Genomic DNA, 23,570 nt, shown 5'->3' on the forward strand with positions numbered 1-23,570 from the left:
TTTTCGTGAGTGGGATATAGGATAGAGCCTTTCCATGCCTCCGAAATAGTTGATAATAGGATACATTCACTGAATAATCTATGCATATAGGGTGCCCAAAATGCCTCTGCAAGCCATTAGGTCCGGACTCTCCGTCTGCCCGGATGCTTTTCAGAATACTTAGCGTCTCCTTTGCGGGACACTTAGGCCTTAGCATCCACAGGCACACAACACCATCACTCATACAACATCCACACACCTCAAACAGCACACCCCAACACAACACATCACACACCACAACAAACAGCACCTCACACATCATCCACACCACATTATGGCGCCTCAAAGACACCCCAGGTTTTCTGAGGAGGAGCTCAGGGTCATGGTGGAGGAAATCATTCAGGTAGAGCCACATCTATTCGGATCACAGGTGCAGCTCACCTCCATTGCGAGGAAGATGGAGCTATGGCGGAGAATCGTCGACAGGGTCAACGCAGTGGGACAGCATCCAAGAACACGGGACGACATCAGGAAGAGGTGGAACGACCTACGGGGGAAGGTGCGTTCTGTGGTATCCAGACAACGGATTGCTGTACAGAGGACTGGCGGTGGACCCCCACCTCCTCCCCCACAACTAACGACATGGGAGGAGCAAGTATTGGCAATACTGCATCCTGAGGGCCTCACTGGAGTAGCAGGAGGACTGGACTCTGGTAAGTCATATCTTTACTATTATATCTCCCACCCCACCTCCATGCCATCACATACCCCCACCCTCACCCTCACCCCCATCACTCCAACACCTCACATATGCCCCACTATCACAACCCAGCCATCCCAATACCAAGGCCCTGCATGCAACACCTATGCATGGACCCCCATCACCAAAACATGTCCAGTACAGATACCCACCCAGACCCCAAAACAACAATCACACAAGGGCAAACACAATAATGCAAGCACAGGAGTAGAGGGTAACTCACCCAATGCACAAGATGGCACACACAGATACTAAAACTATGCATTTACACCCCAACAGGACCCATACCCAACGTCACCGGAAAGGAGGTTCCAGACATATCCAGTCCCCCCACAGAAGAGGCCCACAGTGATGACAGCAGCTCTGCATGCCTGGATCAAGATGACCATCCCAGCACATCAGGGACCTCTGGACAGTCGGTTCCCCTGCCACAGTCAGCCCTGCTGCCCTCAGTGAGGAGGCCACTGACCTCCTGAGATCCCTCACTGTTGGGCAATCAACCATTTTGAATGTTATCCAGGGTTTTGAGAGGCATTTGCAGCAAACAAATGCATACCTGGAGGGCATTCATTCTGGGGTGATGGCCCAACCGAGAGCATTTCAGGCTCAGGCCTCAGCAATGATGGCAGCCATTGTCCCTGTGTCCAGCCTCCCCCCTCCAGCTTCCTCTACCCAGATCCAATCCTCTGTACCTCAGTCTATCCCAAGCACACCATCAGACCAGCATGCACACTCATCAACACACAAGAGTGGACATGGCAAACATAAGCACCACACATCCCACAGGCACTCACACAAGCACCATCCCCATGCAGACACACCAACATCCATTGCCTCCACTGTGTCCCCCTCCTCCACGTCCTCCTCCTCCCTCACTGTCTCATCTCCACTCACACCTGCATGCCCTACATCTTCATCCACTATGTCCATCACCAGCATACCTATCACCACACACCGCTCACATGCAATCACCACCCCCACTACCATTCACACATCCCCTGTGTCCTCTCCCAGTGTGTCTGTGAGCCCTCCTCCCAAAGTACACAAATGCAGGCACACGCCCACCCAACAGCCATCCACCTCACAACAGCCTCTGGCCCATGCACCTTCACTTAAATTCAGCAGACGTACACCTCCTACAACCACTACCTCTTCCTCCACTCCCAGACCCCCTCCATCTTTCCGTCCCAGTGTGGCTAAAAAACTCTTCCTGGCTAACATTGACCTCTTCCCTACCCCTCCCCCCTGTCCTTCCCCTAGGGCCAGTCTGTCCAGGTGCCAGCCCAGCACCTCAGCCACCAAATCCTCCAGCACTGTGGTCTCAGCAAGTCCGGTCACATTGTGGCCGGCACCCATCAGGGCTGCCAGTGTGCCACCTAGCGAGGCCAAGGATCAGTCCATTCCGCCACCTGCCAAGGTGAAGAACGTGCCCACATGCTGGAGGGAGAAGCTGCACCAACCACCCAGCAAGGTCTCTTCCAAGCCAAAAGGGGACAATGCCAAGGGACCAGCAGAGACATCAAAGGTAGGGAAGGGACACAAGGCAAAGGGGAAGTCTGGACGTGGCACGGAGCCTCCGGCTGAGGGACCAGAGTCACCCCTTCTGGCAACCAGAACAGCAACCTGTACGGCAGTGGGCACCGCCACCTGCACCGCCACCTGCACCGCCACATGCACCGCCATCTGCACCACCACCTGCACCGCCACCTGCACGTCTGCTGCCTCAGCAACAGTCCCCAGCATCATCCCCAGTGGGCAGCCGTCCAAAGCTGCAGGAGACATCCAGCTGTGTCCCTCCACAGGTGCTGACACATTCACCACTGACAGCATCTCCACCACAGACACCGCCGCAAACACTGCCACGAGCCCCGTGACGTGCTCAGACAGTGCCACCACAACTGACATGGCTATCATCCCCAGTGGGCAGCCGTCCGAGGCTGTAGGAGACGTCCTGGACCCTGCACAGCGTACATGATGCACAATACCGAGCACTGTTTGTATCTGCAGGTGGCAGAAAAAGTTGCAGCAGGGTGGAGTGTGTATCTGCCTCCATGGAGTATCATGCTACCTGTTACTAGGCAATCTTGTGGCACACACACCCAGGTGAGGGAATGAGACCTGCCACACTGCATGTGAAGCACTCTGGGCACAAAGCCCCCTCCAGAACCAGTGGAGAAAAGCATCCACTACCCCAGTCCTTGGCAGGATGAAGCACTCTGGGCACAAAGCCCCCTACAGAACCAGTGGAGAAAAGCATTCACTACCCCAGTCCTTGACAGGATGAATCACTCTGGGCACAAAGCCCCCTCCAGAACCAATGAGAATCACATCCACTCCCACAGTCCTTGGCAGGATGAAGCACTCTGGGCAAAAAGCCCCCTCCAGAACCAGTGGAGAAAAGCATCCACTTGAGAGACTGTGGGGGTTATTCTAACTTTGCAGGACGTGTTAATCCGTCCCAAAAGTGACGGAAAAGTGACGGATTTACCACCAGCCGTATTATGAGTCCATTATATCCTATGGAACTCGTAATACGGCTGGTGGTATATCCGTCACTTTACCGTCACTTTTGGGACGGATTAACACTCCTCCAAAGTTAGAATAACCCCCTGTGTCTTTGCACTCCCCAGGATAATGCAGTGGGCAAACCACCCACTGGAGAGACTTGAGAGACTGAGGCTTGGCACTCCCCAGGATAATGCAGTTGGCAAACCACCCACTGGAGAGACTTGAGAGACTGTGGCTTTGCACTCCCCAGGATAATGCAGAGGGCATGGAGCCCCCTCGTGGAGCAGTGGCCTCGCCCGTTCATCTGGTTGAGGTGCCCCCCCCCCGAGGTGCCTATTTATTTTTGATCTGATGCCCCAGCAGTGTTCTCTGCGTTTCGAGTCAGGTATCATGTGTGGGCTTCGCGCATGCATTTTGGGACCACTGGTCCACGGACAATGATTTCATTACTATCGGGATTTGTGTAGTTGGTGTACATATTTGTATATACTGATATTTTAAATTGGCCTATCTGATATTTCAATGATTACACTCGTTACAATCATTTCATTTTGTCCATGCGTTCTTCCAAGGGGTGTATATGTAATGTTGCTACATGTATTTGTGTGTATGGTGTTGTGGGTGAGGGTGGGGGTGTTGTGTGTTGCATGTGTGTGTCACTCTCTTTTCCCTCCTCCCCTCCCCTGTGTGCTAGGTGCAGTACTCACGTGGTCGTCGCTGGCGTCTTTGCTTCTCCTGATACAGGAGAAGGTAAACCAGCATGAACAGGACCTGTAACTTGGGCTCCAGGACGTCCTAGTTCCTCGTTGGGTGTTGAAAGGTGAGTGGTTTCCGTTCCACAGACTGTTTCCACTGTGCTTTTGATGGCATTGGTACCGCCCCGGAAAAGGTGGTGGATAGGCCTCTTGTACTACAGTGGGTGGAACCTTGTCTTCCGCCTGGCTGTTGGCAGTTATCGCTGCAGTGCTTGTTTCCACCACCGTGGCGGTCGGAGTGTTAATGTGGCTGTCTATGTTGACGGTTTTCGCCATGGTTGTGATCTCATTTTTTTTACCGCCAGCCTGTTGGCGGTATTACCGCTGCTGTAACACCGACTGCCAGGGTTGTAATGAGGGCCTTATTGTGCTGTCCTTCAAGGCGTCTAGTGCATTCGCAAGTAAGATCTTGGCGCCATCTTTTATTATCTCTGAGTCTACATATAGAGATGTTACATGAGCACACCGCCTATCAGTTGAGACAGCATTTTCCTTGACCATTGGCTTACTTGCTAAGTTGTTAATGTGACTCCAAAATTCCCTGGACTTACTGGGTACTAACAGAGTGCATATGTAGCCATTCCATCTCTAGCTGTTTTTATTTCGTCTGCCATAAAGTTTTTTTAAGCTTTCCTTGCTGCTTTTACTTTACTTTCCGTGTGGGGACTCTTCCATCTCCTATGTTGGGCCTTGCAAGGCGACATTTTCTTTTGCTCTACTTGAACTCATTGTCCCTGAGAGATGAAGCCCATTGGCTTCCTATGTGCATAGCTTATTGATTTTTATGCTCATTTGATGTCAGGGCATTATGTAGCATGTTTATTGTCAAATACTGTTGTGTCTCAGCAAGGTTTAGTTTGTATGTTGAATCAGGGAGATGAAGGCTGATTTCCAGCACGTATACCTATCCATTGGCGCTTGGCCCCATTTGATTCTTGTAGTCATTGGGCCATTGTTTAATGGAAGCAGTTGGCCAAACAACTTTTCCTTCCTGGGTGTCGTTGCCCACACATTAACCATTGTGGAGAATGGATGGTGGTCACTTTCTGTTCTATAGTGAACTTGAAATGCTACACACCTGCTTAGAAAGTTCTTGCTTAGAAAAATGTAGCCCAGCGCATTCTGCCAACCAATTGATAACAAGTGCAAAATTTGTGCAAAAATTACCTGAGTTACCATTTACTTTCAGAGTTACTTTAGACTTTTGTGCTTTGGGTTTAAGGTGCTTGGTGTGAAACAACATACACATTAAACTGGGAAGTTGCAGGCCACAATTTGCTCAAAGGCTGCGCAAAGCTGCAGTATTCTGGGACTGATGAAGCAAATAGTCTTAAGGTTGGCAATATATGATATTGTCAGTGGTATTGTTTAGATTATGTAAACAGTTTGGGGTTGGCTGTGGTTTAATCCCTTCTTTGTAAGGCTTTTCCCTCCTCCTGTGCTAAGCCATTTTTTAGCTATTGGGGTTAGTTTTCACTTAGGCCCTCATAACTTTTTGTCCAAATAAGTTATCCATGCCAAATGTGCATGTTTCTTTCCAACATCCTATGGATTCTAAAGGTACCCAGAGTTTGTGGGTTCCCCTGGTGGAGACCAAGGAATTAGCCAAAATATGGCTAAAAATGTTTTTTTCACAAAAAGGGGAAAAAAGTGCTACAGAAGAAAGCATGTGTTTTTTCCCTGAAAATGGCATCAACAAAGGGTTTGTGGTGCTAAAATCACCATCTTCCCAGCTTTTAGGAACAGGCAGACTTAAATCAGAAAGCTGCATGTTTCAACACAAGTTTGGCATTTTATTGGGACATACCCCATTTTTAATATTTTTTGTGTTTTCAGCTTCCTTCCAGTTAGTGACAGAATTGGGTGTGGAACCAATGGTGGGTCCAGGACATCTAAACACTTCTGAAAAGTAGAGAGCATTCTGAATTCAGAAAAGGGTCATTTGTGTAGATTCTTCAAGGTTTTCCCACATAAAGTAAGCAGAGTTGAAAAAAACAGCAATTTCTGTCCACATTTTCTTATGTAACTTTTTCCATCTATGGCAGATTTTTTAAAGCAATATACCGTTACGTCTGCTGGACTCTTTTAGTTGTGGGGATATATAGGGCTTGTAGGTTCATTAAGAACCCTAGGTACCCAGAGCCAATAAATGAGCTGCACCTTGTAATGGGTTTTTATTGTATACCGCGTATACAGAACTTAATTTGGTAAAATATAAAGAGTGAAGAAAAGGTATCAAGGAAGCCTTTGTATTTCCAAAATGGGCACAAGATAAGGTGTTGAGAAGCAGTAGTTATTTGCACATCTCTAAATTTGGGGGCCCCATACTAGCATGTGAATTAAAGTGCATTTCTCAAGTGGACTTCTTTCTTACACACTGTCTTACATTTGGGAGGAAAAAATTTAGAGAAAGACAACGGGGAATAACACGTGTTCTTATATCAACAACAGAAAGATCAACAATTGTGGCTGTGTAAGAATGGTGCGCACTTCCAATATGTCTGCCAAAATCAATAATTGAAGATTATGATGAGGAAGTCATTGTTTGTGAAGAAGAGTGCTCCAGTGGTAAGACACCCAGCCACAGGGTGTGAGGGTTGTTTCCTATGTAGGTCACAGTCCATCTCTGAAATGAAGAAAACCACGGCACATCTCAAGCTCAAAGTAACAGTAATTGTCAATGGACTATTGACAAAACAAATTGTGATGTAAGCCATAAAACAGACCAATTGTTGATAAGTGATAGAGAAAGACCAAGTGCCAGAAATAAGTGATTGATTAATAAAGCTACCATAAAAGCAGAGGGAGAAGTCACCTTCCGCTCCCCATGTGTGTGGTAAGACACCCGAAAGATAAACCTATGATGTCCGCAGGCAGAGGAGGTGATTGTCAAAAAGGAATAAGCAGGAATGTCCCAGAGAAAGAAGCCATGCGAATATCATACATCCAACTAGGCGATATTGTGCTAATTGTTCTGAAAATAAAGAAAATCACCCATGTGGTGTAAAAGAAATCGACTCGTATACGTATGAAGCCGTGCACAAAGAAGAAAGGAAAAGAGAGAGAAAGAATCGAGCATACCTTTCACAAAATGGAGGTATTGTTTGTATTATGAGATTCCAGTTATCACAAATATAGAACAAGTGTGTAAGGTATAGCATGAGTCAAAAGGGAATCCGGAGACCATGATACGTCTGAAAAAATAGAGGAAAATGATAAGCCAGCAAATCGAACAAAGAGCCATAGAGGCAACGATGAACAGTAAAAAAGGATCAAGTTGCATCCTGTATATCAAAAGCGAATTAATGAATGAAAAAGACTTGGTAATAGCGCATATTACACAAATGCCAGTAACCTATATGGTTACTAACATTGGTCAGCTAGCGTTATAAGTGTACTATCGTCCTCATCAATGTTAATGATGGGGGTAGTGGGGAATACTAGCAAGGGAGGAAAAAGGAATGTGAGCCAACAACGGATAGAATAGAATAGAAAACCACCGTCTCCATATTTGATAAATTCTGTACGTTACAAAGCTAGGTATTAATGAAACTTAAGTTAAACTTGGTTATAGACTACTGGCTAACCAACCAGTAATAGCGCATCGTGAACCGATGGAAAAACCATCAGGGGAAACTCGAACGTTGGTAGCGCGTCTGCCAGAAAGAGGGAGACGTGTGGGCAGCACGCGCTAGGCAATTTGTAAAGTAAATAACCTGGGGAAGGACAGTGTTAGTATCAATGGTGACCGCTAACATTACAAGCGAGTGTCACCGTGCACAAAGTTTTGTTTGAAATAATTCAAAAGCGAAATGTCTGAGAGGCATGGGCAAAAGCCCCGGTTCCTGCTGCCGGTCTCCCGTCATATCTATTTACGGATCGCGTCGCATCTGAAACGAGCGCCGACCCGTTGCTGGGATTTAAATCCCGAACGCTACCGGAAATAAAGAGTAAAAATAAAAAGTGGACTATGAGCCCTGAGGTGGTAGAGTCCACCATCTTGAGAGGGACAGTTAGGGTGATAACGAAGAGAGCAAGAGAACAGTGAGATGTATAAGCTTGCAAGTAAGAACCGTGACATGCAAATATGTGGTTAATTACCAATAAGAGGAGAGGAGAAAGAAATGCACCACCATAGAGATTTGTGTGATCGCATGTAATATATCCACATTAACCGATTTTTGTTGAAGAAAAAGAATAATCACATGTCAGAATATGGACATTCAAACAGAGTTACAGAGAACATGTGGATTAACACAAAGATAATCGAATGATTACTTAGGCATCACGTATGTGTAAACTTGTAATGAAGGGTAACAGCAAGCTTCAAAAAGTAATACATCTACTGTGGTGATGTGACATGTTAGGAATCTGCAGATTACAACAAATACATTTAAAAAGGTACAGATAAGACCACCGTACATATTTAAAAAAATGTTTTTGCAAATTCGGTATGTTGACAAAGGGTCGATAATCTAAAGGAATACATATAGGTCTTTATCGGAATTGAGCCCCTCTTCCACTGTACGTAATCTCACAATCCAAACCTATGAATTTTTTAAAACTAGACACCTAAGGTAATCCAGGATGGGGTGACTTGTGGGGCTCCCACTGGGTTATGTAACCCAGAATCCTTTGCAAACCTAAAAATGTGGCAAAAAACAAACCACTTTTTCCTCACGTTTCAGTGCTGCAAAGTTCTAGAATCTGAGAGGAGCCACAGACTTCCTACCACCCAGCATTCCCCCAAGTCTCCTGGTAAAAACAGTACAACATGGACACAACAAAATTATCCATTACAAAACGATCTGTTTTTTTAAGGGTGGCACCTGCGTTTTTGGTCCTGGGCTTGGCAGCCATCTAGGGAAACCTATCAAACCCAGAAATGTTTGAAAACTAGACACCTAAGGAGTCCAGTGAGGTGTGGCTTGCATGGATCCCCCAACATTTTCTTACCCAGAATCCCTTGCAAACCACCCACACAAACAAAAAAACTAAAAAAATCCCTGGTGTCTTCTTGGCTTCTTCTCCCCTTGGAGGCAGATGGGCCTAAACAAATAGGCCGATTTGCCCCCGGGGGGCAGAAATGGTCATTAGTAATGTGCCCCCATGGGGAGCGACCCTTGCCCAAAGGGCCACCCACCCAAACAAAACAAAACACACACAGAATCCCTGGTGCTTAAGTGGCTTCTGCCCCCACTTCGGGCAGATGGGCCTAAAATAAAATAGCCCAATCTGCCCCCAAGGGGGGCAGAAATGGGCAACAGTTCTGTGCCCACTTTGGAGGCCGCCCCACCCAAAAAAATACAAAGAAAAAAAATCCCTGGCGTCACTGTGGTTTCTGCCCCCCTTGGGGGCAGATCGGCCAAAAAATAATAGGCCAAGGGGTGCACAAATGGCATTCAACAATATGGCCCACTAAGGGGAGCGATCCTTGCCCAAGGAATCCCTGATGTCTTGTGTGCATTCCTGCTGCAAGAGACGTCGGCCCCCAATGCCTCTTTTAGAGGACCCCAACGGCCGGAGCAGAAACTTAGCTTATTTCTCCCTCGTCGCACTGGAAAAAAATGGCTACCAGCCTGCTGGCGACCTCTAATTATTTCAGCACACTTCCCCTTCCATCCCTACCCAGGAGAGGAGGGTGGGAGGCCGACAGAGGGAGCGCCAGTGCTTCCCCGTGGGCTGTTGCCAGGACGTAATGGTTACTTCCTCGGCACAGGAGAGCTGTGCCGCAGGACATAACCATAACTTCCCCGGCACAGAAGGGGTTATCCTTACTCTCCTAGTAAAATGTTAACCTCTCTCACTAGTTATATTGTTCAAAGGAAGCTTTGAACTGTCACCTGGCCAGCAAAGCATTTAAACTGGACCAGGAGGGTAGCTCAAAGAATAAGTTAGACTAGGGGAGGCTCTGAGTAATATATCCAATTTACAAACAAGTAACAAAATGTATTTTTATGCAACTAAGGCCCGTATTTATACTTTTTTAGCGCCGCATTCGGTGCAAACTTGCAAAATACAATTGTATTTTGTAAGTTTGCGCCATTTTTGCATCAAAAAGCAGTGCAAATGCGGTGCTAAAAAAGTATAAATACGGGCCATAGTTTCATAAAAATACATTTTGTTACTCGTTTGTAAATTGGACATATTACTCAGAGTCTCCCTTAGTCTAATTTATTCTCTGTGTATGGGTGTGTTACCACGACTTTGTACGGAAAGATGTCAATGACAATCCGACTACATGCAAATCAAAAGTAGTGGTTTAGGCATAATTTATCCAAAGTGTAAAAATGGTTTGAGCACTACAGATTTTACACTTCAGCTAAAGGGGAAGGGAACTTTTTTGATTTACAATTGAATTATAAGGCCTTACCAGGCCATAGGCAATTTCCTCTCTGTTCCATCTGTACAGATGTCAGGCTGAGTCAGACGTTACCTTTCTCTTTTAGGTGGCATACATGTGCACAAGCAAATATAGATGTGTTCATGCATTACCTGTGCACATCCTCTTACAAAATCTGTGCAGCAGTTGACATTTATTTAGTATAACATTGAGACTGGAGATAACAGCTCAGTCCACTTTTAGCAGAAGGTTACAGGGAGTGAGATCAGATTACATGGGTGCACTCACAGCACAGGTCTGAAAATCAAAGACTCAAAAGCAAAAAATGGGGATTCTCATATGTCACAATCTGCTCTCTTACAGAGTGCATACTAAAGGCATATGTCTACCTCAGTTGAATGGAAAAGCCTATTTAATGTCCCCAATCTGACTATGGGGGTCATTTCGACCCTGGCGGACTGTGGTGAAGCGGCGGTAAGACCGCCAACAGGCTGGCGGTCGAAAAAATGAGATTTTGACCATGGCAGTTACCGCCATGGCCAACCGCCGCTTCACCGTTCCGCCCGCCGGGCTGGAGACCTGGGTCTCTAGCCCGGCGGTCGTCACTATACCGCCGGCAGTATCACAACCCACCTGACACGGCTTACCGCCATGGATTTCATGCGGTTTGGGACCGCCATGAAATCCATGGCGGTAAGCTCTATCAGTGCCAGGGAATCCCTTCCCTGGCACTGATAGGGGTCACCCCCACCCCCTACCCCCACCCGACTCCCTCCCCTACCCCCCACCACCCCTGCCACCCCCCAAAGGTGGCAGAACCCCCCTCCCCACCCCGATCCCCAACATTTCTACCCACATACACACATACACGCACGCAGGCATACATGCACTCATTCACATACACACAACACCTCCGCATTCATGCACGCACTCATTCACATACACACAACACTCCCGCATTCATGCATGCACTCATTCACATACACACAACACCCCCGCATTCATGCACGCACTCACACGCCCCCTCAACATACACACACGCACACCACCATGCATGCACAAAAACACACAACACCTCCACCCCCCTTCCCTAACGGACGATCACCTTACCTGTTCCGGTGATCGTCCGGGAGGGAACGGGACCCATGGGGGCAGCTCCGCCGACACTGCCACGCCAACAGAACACCGCCCAGCGCATCACAGGATGTGATTCGCTGGGCGGTGTTCTGTTGGCGTGGCGGTGGAGGTGGAGCTACCTCCACTTCCCCGCCTACCACCAGTATGGCTGTTGGCGGCTCTCCGTCCGTAAAAGGGCTGAGCGCTGCCAACGGTCATAATGGCCCGTGCGGAAGACCGCCAGCACTGGCGGTCTTCCGTAGGGCGGTCCCTCGGTGGTCTTCGGAAAAGACCGCCGAGGTCGTAATGACCACCTATATCTTTCCATAGGATTAGTCACCAGATTAGCCTTTCATTTGCCCTAGTATCACCTTCTCCTATAACTTGAGCAAAACAACTCCTGGGTTGACTCTCCTAAAAATAATAGGCCGATCTGCCCCAAAGGGGGGCAGAAATGGCGTACAACATTATGGTCCCCTAAGGTGAGTGATCCTTGCCCAAGGGGCTGCTTCCCACCCCCTGAATTTGACAAATTTGAAATCCCTGGTGTCTAGTGGGCATTCCTGCTCCCCGATTGCTGTGCGATCGGTCAGCAGGAATGCTGCAAGAGACACTGAGGGAAAGGAAAGGTCTTTCCTTTCCCCCAATGCCTCTTTTAGAGGACCCCCCACCCTGGCCAGAGGAGAAACTTACCTTATGTCTCCCTCATCGCGCTGGAAGCCAATGGCTTACAGCCTGATGCCGACCTCTAATTATGTCAGCGCACTTGGCCTTCCATCCCTACCCAGGAGATGAGGATGGGAGGCCGATACGGGGAGCGCCAGCGATCCCCCGTGGGCTGGTGCCAGGACGTAATGGTTACGTCTTCGGCACAGGAGAACTGTGCCTTAGGACATAACCATAACGTCCCTGGCACAGAAGGGGTTAACTTTACTCTCCTAGTAAAATGGTATCCTCTCTCACTGGTTATATTGTTCATAGGAAACTTTGAACTGCCACTTGGCCAGCAAAGCATTTAAACTGGCCCAGGAGGGTAGCTCAAAGAATAAATTAGACTAAGGGAGACTCTGAGTAATATGTCTTATTTACAAATGAGTGACAAAATGTATTTTTTTTAAACTAACTCTGTGTATGTGTTTGTTACCAATGTCAATGACAATCCGACTACATGCAAATTAAAAGTTGTGGTTTAGGCATAACTTATCCAGTGTAAAAATAGTTTGAGCACTACAGATTTTACACTTCAGCTAAATGGAAACTTTTTGATTTCCAATTGAATTATAAGGCCTTACCAGGTCATAAGCAATTTCCTCTCTGTTGCATCTGTACAGATGTCAGGCTGAGTCAGATGTTACCTTTCTCTTTCAGGTAGCATACATGTGCACAAGCATATATAAATGTGCTCATGCATTACCTGTGCCAATCCTCTTACAACATCTGTGCAGCAGTTGACATATATTTAGTATAACAGTGAGACTGGAGTTAACAGCTCAGGTCATTTTTAGCCGAAGGTTACAGTAAGTGGGACCAGATTACAGGGCTCACTCACAGTACAGGTCCGAAAATCAAAGACTCAAAAGCAAAAAATGGGGATTCTCATATGTCACAATCTGCTCTCTTACAGAGTGCATATTAAAGGCTTATGCCTACCTCAGGTGAATGGTAAAGCCTATTTAATGGCCCCTAATCTTACTGTATCTTTCTATAAGATTAGTCACCTAAGTAGCCTGTCATTTGCCATACTATCGCCCTCTCCTGTAGTTTGAGCAAAACAACTCCTGGGTTGACTCTCCAGCGATTATAAGCTGGCTAGTTCATAATTACCTATTCATAGGAGCTGTTCCTTTCTGCTCCTAGGTGAACCCCTCTTACGAAATCACATAACTGGTAGAATAATGCCCTTCCCTAAGCATAGTTCTATGCTGCTCCTCATGCAAACCCCATGGATAGTCATATAATGGCTGCTTCACTATCACTACAAGATGGGCACTTCACTTTCACTGCGAGAGGAGCTCTAAGACCATATAATATGGCTGGTTGTATAATGCCTTTCCATGGAGCCATGGAGTTGCTCCTCTGCTGTTTCAGGATGGGCTCCACTGCCATATTCTTAAACTGTTCTATAGTACCCATTGCAGTGATAGCTTCCTTCTGCTGCTGGATCTTATAGGACCCCTGATGCAGGTATGTTCCCAAACAATAGATAAGAAGGCATGCTTGAGGTGGCAATTATATAAACAATTCCCTGAAAAAGTGTTATGTTGCTGTCACACGTAAGTGGAAAAGTACATGATGTGAATACCTACTTATGTCACTTATGTTTGACGCTGATAGTGATGCCTTCACAGAGTGGCACCGATAATGTGAAATTAAAACACCTTCCTAACTATAAAATAGCATTCACCTTGGAAGAAATAATTAAACAAATGTGCTTAAGCAGAGCAGGCTAAGTAGATTAAAAGTCACTAGGTGATAGGGGCACAGGCCTGCAAGTCAAAAGGCTAAGTTAAACTCCTGATTCCCATTAAAACTAAATAGGATCCACTACAATAGAGACATCTAGTAGCAGATTCCTTACTTTAGAATTTCCCGCAGGCGTCAGTCTGGATTTGAAGACTTTTTTCGAACCATACCCCTGTGCACCATTAGCTGGTGTCAATCAGCTCCATGTTGGGTTGTCTGCATCATCCGTGTCGGATATGACATCCCAGGTCCTATATAGGCACCACCCCGGTGCACTGACGTCAGTTTGTTTCTTCCCCTGCTAGCCAGCACTGATCCACAGAAGAGCTATCCCTCAGTCACTTTTTTGACTGGTCATTTTTTTACTTTTGTCAAAGTTTTTTTGAGTGTTTCTACTTTGAGGGAGCAGTACCTAAAGGTGATGGCGGCCCACCGATTGGCTTCACGTAAGTCTTGATCTTGATCAAAAGGGAGGTCAGAAATTCTATTCTTTGTCCCACTCCAAGTCCTTGGGATGTTCGGGTAAGTTGAGGCATAAGAAGAAGTTGAAGAAGGCTAAAAATTCTTTGTCTTCACCCTGTCCATCAGCAGATGAGGAAGTGGGAGCGTTGTTCATTGAGCCCTCCATCTGCGTAACCTCCGTCTGGGCTGACTTCACATTTCTCTGATGTTCCAGGAGCCGGAGCAATCCTTGTCTAGCTTAGAGAATTTTAAGAGGTCATATGCCTCATTTGTGGACAGTCTGACTCTGCTGGTGGACGTTTGGGCCCCATGGAGTCAGAAGGGGCACCTTCAGGTTCTGCACCGGCGGCTTTGGCCTCGAATCCGAGGGGCATCCATGGATCCATCCTGGATCTGAACTGCCACCGGTCATACCACTACAACCTTCCCTGGCTCTATTTCCAATGGCAATGCTCCTGGCACCACCTGTGCCTGGGGGGGGGGCGCCTCCACCAACCTTAGTGTCAACTCTGACACAGATCTGTATGGTCATCGTACAATGCTGACTCTGGGGTCAGCTGGGGCCTTACCTCCTATTTACAAATACGAAGTACACTGTTTCAAAGGAAAAGAAAGAACAAAGGGCAGCCCTTATGCTAGAAGCAAGTATTGACTTCTGGCCAATCCTGGATGGACACCACAGAGCATATTCCATAGTTGATTTATGATTACCCATTCATAGAAGATTCTCCATTCCCATCCTTGATGGGCTTCTCCTTATGGGACTACTCAGACTAAGTACTATGGCAGGCTGTATCCCTGCCATTCATGTGGGCTGCTTTTTACTGTTCCTCAGGCATATGTCATGGCTGGTTGTTTAAGGGTTGCTCCTCTGTCAAAGAAGTGGAGACCTTATGAGATTATAAATTGCTGGTTGCTCAATGTCATTCAAATGGGTTGCTCTTCTTCTGCTCCTTGGTGTACTCCTCGAGTACTGGTTATGTAATTCACATTCCTTTTGGTTGCTCCCTGCTGATTATGGCAAGACTCAAAAGATAATACACTATGCCTTTTTGCATTATAGCTATTCCATTGGTAGCACCTCTACTATTTGTTTGTGGACTCCAGAACATAGTTCAGGGCAGATCATGCCTATCACAATTAGGATTCTCACCTCTGGAAATTTTGATAGTCTCCCTATTCAAAATTGTTTAAATTGTATGAGACATATCACTTTTAAGATGGTAAGTATTCACATGTTATATCCACACATCAGCAGTGCTCCACACTTACTGCAACATGGTTTAAGCAGTCTCTGTCATATCCGCTGAACATCAAAACATTTCTGGCATAGATCACAAAGCAATGTTCAAATCACCATACTATTGGTACAGTGGTTATGGGTCACATTTCTTATGCACTTCTTTTTTGTTCAATGCATGCAAAGATCCCACAAAAAAACATGATAAGACATTGCACTGGTATTTCTGTTAACTGTTGAGAGAATATTTTCCCAAGATGCATTGTTTCTTATTGTTATTCTCTCACAATAACTTGCACTTTTGTGTCTATGCTGTTGGTACTCCCACGTGACACCCAAAAAATATTCATACAGACCACTACAGACACACATTCTTGGATCCATAGCACTTTTAATGAGTAGGGTGCTGATAGTCCATCAATGCCCCTTTTCAGAAGTGTAAAGCAATGCAATTAAAGTTCAACCTATAATTCATATGTGCAGGGTTCACATTATATTCATTTTCATCACTATACTTAAATGTTGGTGTCCTTTAGACAAATACTGTACAGTATGTTACCTATCTATATATAAATCCTTTTTAATTGTATTGACATTTTTTGCTCACAGATATAAGAAATTTGACAATAAATACTTGCGGAAAATTCTGATTCGGGAACACCAGCCAAAATCAAGCATTGTGACTCTCTACAAAAAGCTAGAATTAAAGCAGGCCATCGAGATGACTGAAATTGGAGTAAGCAGAGATCCATCAATTTCTTCTCTACAGTAAGTGTGCCTTTTTTTTAAAGTGATGATCTTTCATCTCTGCGGGTAGAGGAGATGTAGGAAAAGAAAATAAATAGCTTTCTTATATATGGGATAAAATGCCATATAATATTTAAGACTCTTGATCTCACCTTCACTGATATGTGGCACCCTCTAAAGTCACTGATGACACCTTCCATCATTTCCGCCTGTCTAACTCAGACCACCTTGTATCCTGGGATGATTTTCAACGCTGAACTCAAAATTAAGGGCCTGAATACGAGTCCAGCAGTAAACAGACCACCAGACTCGCAGTGCTGATCCATTACTGCATGCAGTTTGGGGGTCCGTCCGCCAAACTAAGAGTTTGAGAATTGGACTGCCAAACCACCACTGTCTCCACTGGGAACAATGTTCATAACAGGCTGATGGCAGTCCAGATTGGAATCAGCCAGGGTGGCTCTGAACACAGTGCTGCCCTGCTGAGAACAAGTCTGCAAATCTTTTCATGGTGGTTCCACCACCATGCAAAGGCTGGAGGAGAAATAGTGCTGGGGTCCCCCTCTCCAGCACCTTCGCAAAGCTCACTGTCTGCTGTGCAGAAGGTGAGCATTGCAATGTAGTTGGTGCACCTTGCGGGCGGCAGCATTGCCGCCAGATTTATTATGAGTCAGTGACAATAGTGCTGTCTCTCTCACTACTGGGCTGACCGGTGGAAATCTTGGCTTCCACTGGTAAGCACTGTGGGAAAGTCATAATGAGCCCGGAGGGAAGGTAGCCAGTAAGGTCGCAACCTCCCCGTCAGATGTTCGGCAGACAGGTCATCCAGTCCGCCAAACTCATGATCAGGCCCTAAGTGCATCAGACCAATCTGCTGCAGCCCAAAAATGCAAAATTTGCTGATCATTTCACGCATGACATCAGGTATTTTTGCAGCTATATTTAGGCTGCCTGCAGTGTCAGCACTCAGGCTTTCAGAACAAATATATAATTTCAGGCTTTCGGAAAAAAGTGTAATTTCTTACACCGGTGAAATGTAGAGAATCAAAAAACAAGTTTCACTAATCCTTGCCTGTGATAGAAATGATTTTTGTTGCATAGACAGACAAGCATTTGTAAATGCTAGCGGTGGTAAGTTGAAGTTTCTAGGGTTGATCTGCTATGAAGTACATGTGATAGTTTTATTACATCCTGATATTCTTGAAACTTTCGGAAGATAACATCCTCTTCAGTTTCGTTCTTTTGTTGTGTTTTTTAGAGAAATGTTACAGTGTTTGCGATTCCAGAAAAACCTTGTCAAAGGGGCTATGGTACAGTGACCATGACGATGGGTTGTAAAACATTTGATATAATAATAAATGTGATTGTTCCTAGTTTGCTCCACCCTGTGAGTTTCTGTGGGGACCACACTATTGTCCTTTTTTAAAGTTCCTCTAATGTTTGAAATTGTACTTATTTAGAGATAGCAAATATTTGGTTTCCAAATGGCATTCCTACGTAACTAATGTGTAATGGATTGCATTTCCATTTGCCTCATACTACATGACCTATCATTCATGATTTGGTTTAGGAAAGTACTTCTGTGTTGTCTGCATTGGAAAGTTTTCTTCACAGGTGTATAATTTTAGAACTGAAAGACACACTGCTATATAAGAGCAAAAATAGAAAAGATTGCATTATGAGAAATAAGAAAAAAGAAATTAAAAATACATAACATTTGTGCTGTTTTTCCAAAACATTGTCCTTTGGCATAAGTGGAGGGGGCATTCATTAGGTATTTCATTGATGGCAATCTTCTTCCCCCCTCTTGTTCCATTTACGTTGTCTGTGATGTTTGGCGTGATGCTGGATTCAGATGGACATCAGTAAGGTCGAATCCGGGCTTCCTGCGGTTAATTTTGACTGCTTCTGGAAGTAGTCATTGTTCACAAAGAAAAATACGTAGAGCTTAGTATCCTTTCAGGACATAGTTACAAATGTAGACTTGTTGGCTATTTGCCAAGGGGTGGACCTCTTTGTCATTGTTGGGTACCTTTCTCTCCCAAACACATTTTTAGGGAATAACCTAGCAGCCTTCATTAGCTCAAAAAATATGCTGTACTGTAGGCGTCTGTGGTATTTCATCTAAAAAGGCATTTTTGGCACTGGTATCTAGGGGGTTAGAGAAATTAATATATATATATATATATATATATATATATATATATATATATATATATATTGACAGAAAAAAACAAAGCTAACAGGGGGGTTATGGTTAGGAAACAGAATTGAAAAAATCATAGAACAACCATATAAATTCAGCAGTTATAGTTTAGAGTGTTTTCGAGTAACTGTAACCATGCACAGTTTTTTCATTAATTTGTCTGCTAATGATTCATTGATGTTTTTAATGACATTTAAAGGTTGTCATGATTGCTGTAATATCTGCGGTAATTAGCAGTGCATGGCGATGGTGCGAGTTATAATTACCTTAGGGTGCTAATTATAGTAACTTAACGTCCTGGTAACCTTTGTTTTTTTCAGTGAATTTCAGTTTTTTTATCTTCAAGTAATCTTAATCACTTTACATTAATCCAACTGCCTCCAGGCATGGAATTTGGCTGTGTCCGATGGGTTTTGGTAGCAGTGCATTGCCTGTGGCCAGGCCCTGCAGCCTACCTCCTATAACCACCCAACCCGCACCACACACAGCCAAAGCATCTGCCTCTCTGGGTGTGAAAATATATGTGAGAGGGTGTCTCTGGGTGTGGGAGTGTCTGGGTGGGTCTGTAAGTGGGTACGTGAGGGTCTGAGTAGGTATGTGAATGTCTGAGTGGGTCTGTGAGTGGGTGTGGGAGTCTCTGAGTGGGTCTGTGAGTGGGTGCATCAGTGTCTGAGTGAGTCTGTGAGTGGATGCATGAGTCTCTAGGTGGGTTTGTAAGCGGCTGTGTCAGTTTCTGAGTGGATCTTTTAGTAGGCGCAGACTTTCTAAGTGTGTATCTCAGTGTATGCATCAGTACCTCTGTGGTTGTATGACTGGGTCCATTAGTGTCTGTGAATGTTTTTGGGTGATTTTTTTCATGGTATTCAGGAATCTGTTGCAACGTTACACAGGGGGCCGCTCTGGGTGTCACAACAACTTTGCGAATATCACATGTCGAGCAAAAACCACCATTCTTCGAAGTTTTATGTCTGCTCTAGGTCCAAATAAAACCCCTATGAGGTAACATCCAACCTGACCCCTTACACTATTTCCCTCAGTTTTTTCCCCCAGGGACCATGTCCAAATAGTAAAATGCTGACTGCAACTTTCTGTTCAGGTTGCGGCCAGCCAACAACAGCACGCCTATTTGCGCGCACATTCACGTCTAGTCATGAATTTGTTGCGATAATTTCGCAACCTCATATATTCAAATTTTGATTTTCTTTAATTTCTCCTAAACTATTAAACACATTTACACCAAATAAAAAAGGCTCATCTGGCAGACATACACCTACCTACCTACTATTTGGGACCCCGATAAGTTGTTTTGATGTGTCATGAATACAACTATATTCACCCTTTCAACAAGAGGTCACCATACCAATAACTTTCCCTTCAATGTCCTTTCCAACCACTTTTTAGTGGTTTTAGTTAGGATGGCCAATGTTTCAGGTAGGGATGGCACATAGATGGGAGGTTCAAAGAGCACATTTTTATCCTTCCTCACCATTACTAATCCATTGGCTCATCTAAAGGACACCTCACCTTTGGTTGGACAACCGCAGCACTCCTTGTACAATTTGCAGTAAACTACTCTATTCTAGTGGTATCAAAATTACATTTAGTTATCTGTTTTAAGAATTCGCCTATCCCAGTAGTATCAAAATCCCACTCAAAATGACCGTCAAGATACTTATCTATAGCCCTACTTATACTATCCAAGAATTCTGCCTCTATCTGTGTGATTTGAGATATTAATTCTTCTAGCGCCCAATCCTGAGGGGTTTCAGGTATGCTGATGTATATTGTCAGAAGACCTAGAGGTATTGTATTGTCAATACATAGGTGTTCAGAGATCTTTCTCATTAATGCATAATTAGATAGTTCTGGTATTGGTGCTCTGTTGGGGTCAGTGCCATTGGAGAGGGTGACAATCTGATTGTTATAAAGATGGATAATTAATTCGGGAATCTGCTGCAATTCATCACTCACTGACTGTTGAGGCACTTGCCTAGCTCAGTCAATCTTTACAGTTACTTTATCTAAATCAAAACAATAAGACCAGACTCAAAGATATCACAGGGATCTTTAAAAACGTTCCTCTTCAGTCCTTAAGGGGTTCTGATACCTGTGCTGATGTCTTTGGTATGTTGATATCTAATAGTCATATTGCTGTGGACGGTAGTATTCTCTTCAGATGGGAAGGATATCTGATCCTAATGGTTAGTGCATCTGAGGTCTGTCTGCATGGTGAGCAGAATTTGCTCTGGCCTCTCCTACCTTAAATGAAATACATCCCCAAAATATTTTGTGTAGTGTTAACAGAAGTGTCTTATTTTGGTAAATCAATTTGGCATCTTGATATTATTATTTTTAATTTAACTAATCTTCCTTTATAACCCTTCCAGCACAAATTTGTATTCCGTGGTGTTCCTTAGCAAGGCAACATTTTGCTTGACATTAAGACTTACTTGGGCAATATGCATTTTGCTTACATTGTTTTAGTGTCCGACCCATACTCTGTCATCTAATGTAACCCTCATTATTGCCCCAGATAATCCTTGTGTGTCCATTGATCTATTAGCGATTGTAAGGTCTCCCTCTTTTATACAAGATTGGGTTGCTGCCGTATTTATGAGGAATGCATACTTCCTATTATTGATAGCTACAGTCACAGTGAGTTTCTCACCTGACCTGTATGTCACTGACAATATTGGCCATATAGAAATACTCTGTGGGCACCCTGTAGGAGGATGGTACCACAGGTACTTACACCTTATACCAGGTCCAGTTATCCCTTACTAGTGAAATGTAGTCAGTGTCTAGAAGCCAGGCTGTCTAGAGATAGCTGTAGGCAGAGCAGCCAAGGCTGAACTAGGAGACATGCAAAGCTCTTACAATACCACTGCAGCTACACAGTACTCACACACATATAAAAGACAATACTTAGGGGGTCATTCTGACCCTGGCGGTAAAATCCGCCAGGACCAACGACCGCGGGAGCACCGCCAACAGGCTGGCGGTGCTCCCATGGGCATTCTGACCGCGGCGGTACAGCCGCGGTCAGAAACGGAAAATCGGCGGTGTACCGCCGGTTTCCCGCTGCCCTGGGGAATCCTCCTCGCCATGGGGATTCCGACTCCCATTACGCCATCCTGTTCCTGGCGGTTGTGGCCGCCAGGAACAGGATGGCGGTAAGGGGTGTTGTGGGGCCCCTGGGGGCCCCTGCAGTGCCCATGCCAATGGCATGGGCACTGCAGGGGCCCCCGTAACAGGGCCCCACCAAGATCCTCCTCGCCATGGGGATTCCGACTCCCATTACGCCATCCTGTTCCTGGCGGTTGTGGCCGCCAGGAACAGGATGGCGGTAAGGGGTGTTGTGGGGCCCCTGGGGGCCCCTGCAGTGCCCATGCCAATGGCATGGGCACTGCAGGGGCCCCCGTAACAGGGCCCCACCAAGATTTTCAGTGTCTGCAATGCAGACACTGAAAATCACGACGGGTGCAACTGCACCCGTCGCACCCCTTCCACTCCGCCGGCTCCATTCGGAGCCGGCATCCTCATGGAAGGGTGTTTCCCGCTGGGCGGGCGGGCGACCTTCTGGCGGTCGCCCGCCCGCCCAGCGGGAAACCCAGAATACCCGCGGCGGTCTTTTGACCGCACAGCGGTATTCTGGCGGTTCCAGCCAGGCCGGCGGGTTCCGCCGCCGGCCGGGGTCAGAATGACCCCCTTAGTGTTACCAAAAATAAAGGTACTTTATTTTAGTGACACAAGGCCAAAAATACTTTGGAGAATATACTCCCTTAGGAGGTAAGTAAATTACACAATATATGCACTAGTAACCAAACACAGGTAATTGTGGAACACAAACCATATACTAAAATAGTGGAATGAGAAATTTGGTTTCCCATCTAGGCAAGTGTAGTGTGTAGAGGGGCGCAGGGAGTGTGAGAAAACATCAAAGGTAATTAAAATACCCTACCCCAGAGCCCAGGAAAGCAGGAGTAAAACACAGCAAGTTTCCTAAAACACCCTAAAAGTCGTGGTAGAAGACAGTGCACCAACAATGGATTCCTGAACCTAAAGACCTGTGGAAAAAGGGGACCAAGTCCAAGAAGCAATGAAGAGTCTAGGGAGAACAGGAGCCCCTGCTAACCCGGATGAAGGTGCTAAAGGAGAACCACCAGTGAGAAGATAAAGTCAGTATTGCAACGAACAAGATAGATGCGTGTTCTTAGTTGGTGCAGAAGATGTCCCATGCCGGATGGATGAATGCAGTCTGGTTTGTGTCACTGGATTCCACCAACAAGCCTTGGTAAATGCAAAACTTGTGTTTCACGAAAAATGGCGCTACCCAGGCCCAGGAAGGACCAAGTCGACTCTACCCAGGAGAGGGAGACAGAATGGTCTCTCAGCAACTGAGAGAGCCCTCAGAAGACCAGGCAGCGCACACAGGAGTCCCATAGCATGGGGACAAAAGAGTTGCAAATGGTGGTCGTCACAGCACTATACAAAGTGATCCCACGCCTCTGCTAGCGCGCCTGGTCCTTAGTAAGTAAACTTACAAGGGGACGCGTATAGGCTGATGAACCTTTTGGATCGCATGGAGTAACCTAGCTATGTAGTAATCGATGAACATCAAATATCAATGTAATCAATCAACAGCCACTAAGAGAATCATTAAGCATGAGACAATATATCAACATTTAATGAATAACCACAACTCAATTACACATTTTATAAAAAGATTTCCCTATTAGTTTCAATACTAAGTCATCAGGTTAGATCAAACTTTATTCACTCACCTCAGAGTTAGTTCATTAATGACCACCAATAATATAATCTAATTAGAACTTGAGAAAACATATGCTCGGATGCTTCAACATTAGCCAACAAGGATGAATATAACAGCATGAATAGCAGAGTTCAGCAATCAGTCCGTCAATCATTTGTCACTGTCAGAGTCACCCCAAAGGAACAACCCCACCTAACCCAAATTAACATCTAGCATG

General features: G+C 45.5%; 1 protein-coding gene across 1 annotated transcript in view; it reads left to right on the forward strand.

The window, feature by feature from the left end:
* Window positions 1–23,570, forward strand: part of SLC9A4 (solute carrier family 9 member A4) — a 483,018-nt gene that overhangs the window by 334,227 nt on the left and 125,221 nt on the right. Inside the window, exon 8 of the mRNA XM_069204437.1 lies at window positions 16,236–16,394. Within this exon, the coding sequence (XP_069060538.1) occupies window positions 16,236–16,394 (159 nt within the window). The remainder of the gene's footprint in view (window positions 1–16,235; window positions 16,395–23,570) is intronic.

The sequence above is a fragment of the Pleurodeles waltl genome, chromosome 8 (genome assembly GCF_031143425.1).
Source record: "Pleurodeles waltl isolate 20211129_DDA chromosome 8, aPleWal1.hap1.20221129, whole genome shotgun sequence".
NCBI lineage: Eukaryota > Metazoa > Chordata > Amphibia > Caudata > Salamandridae > Pleurodeles > Pleurodeles waltl.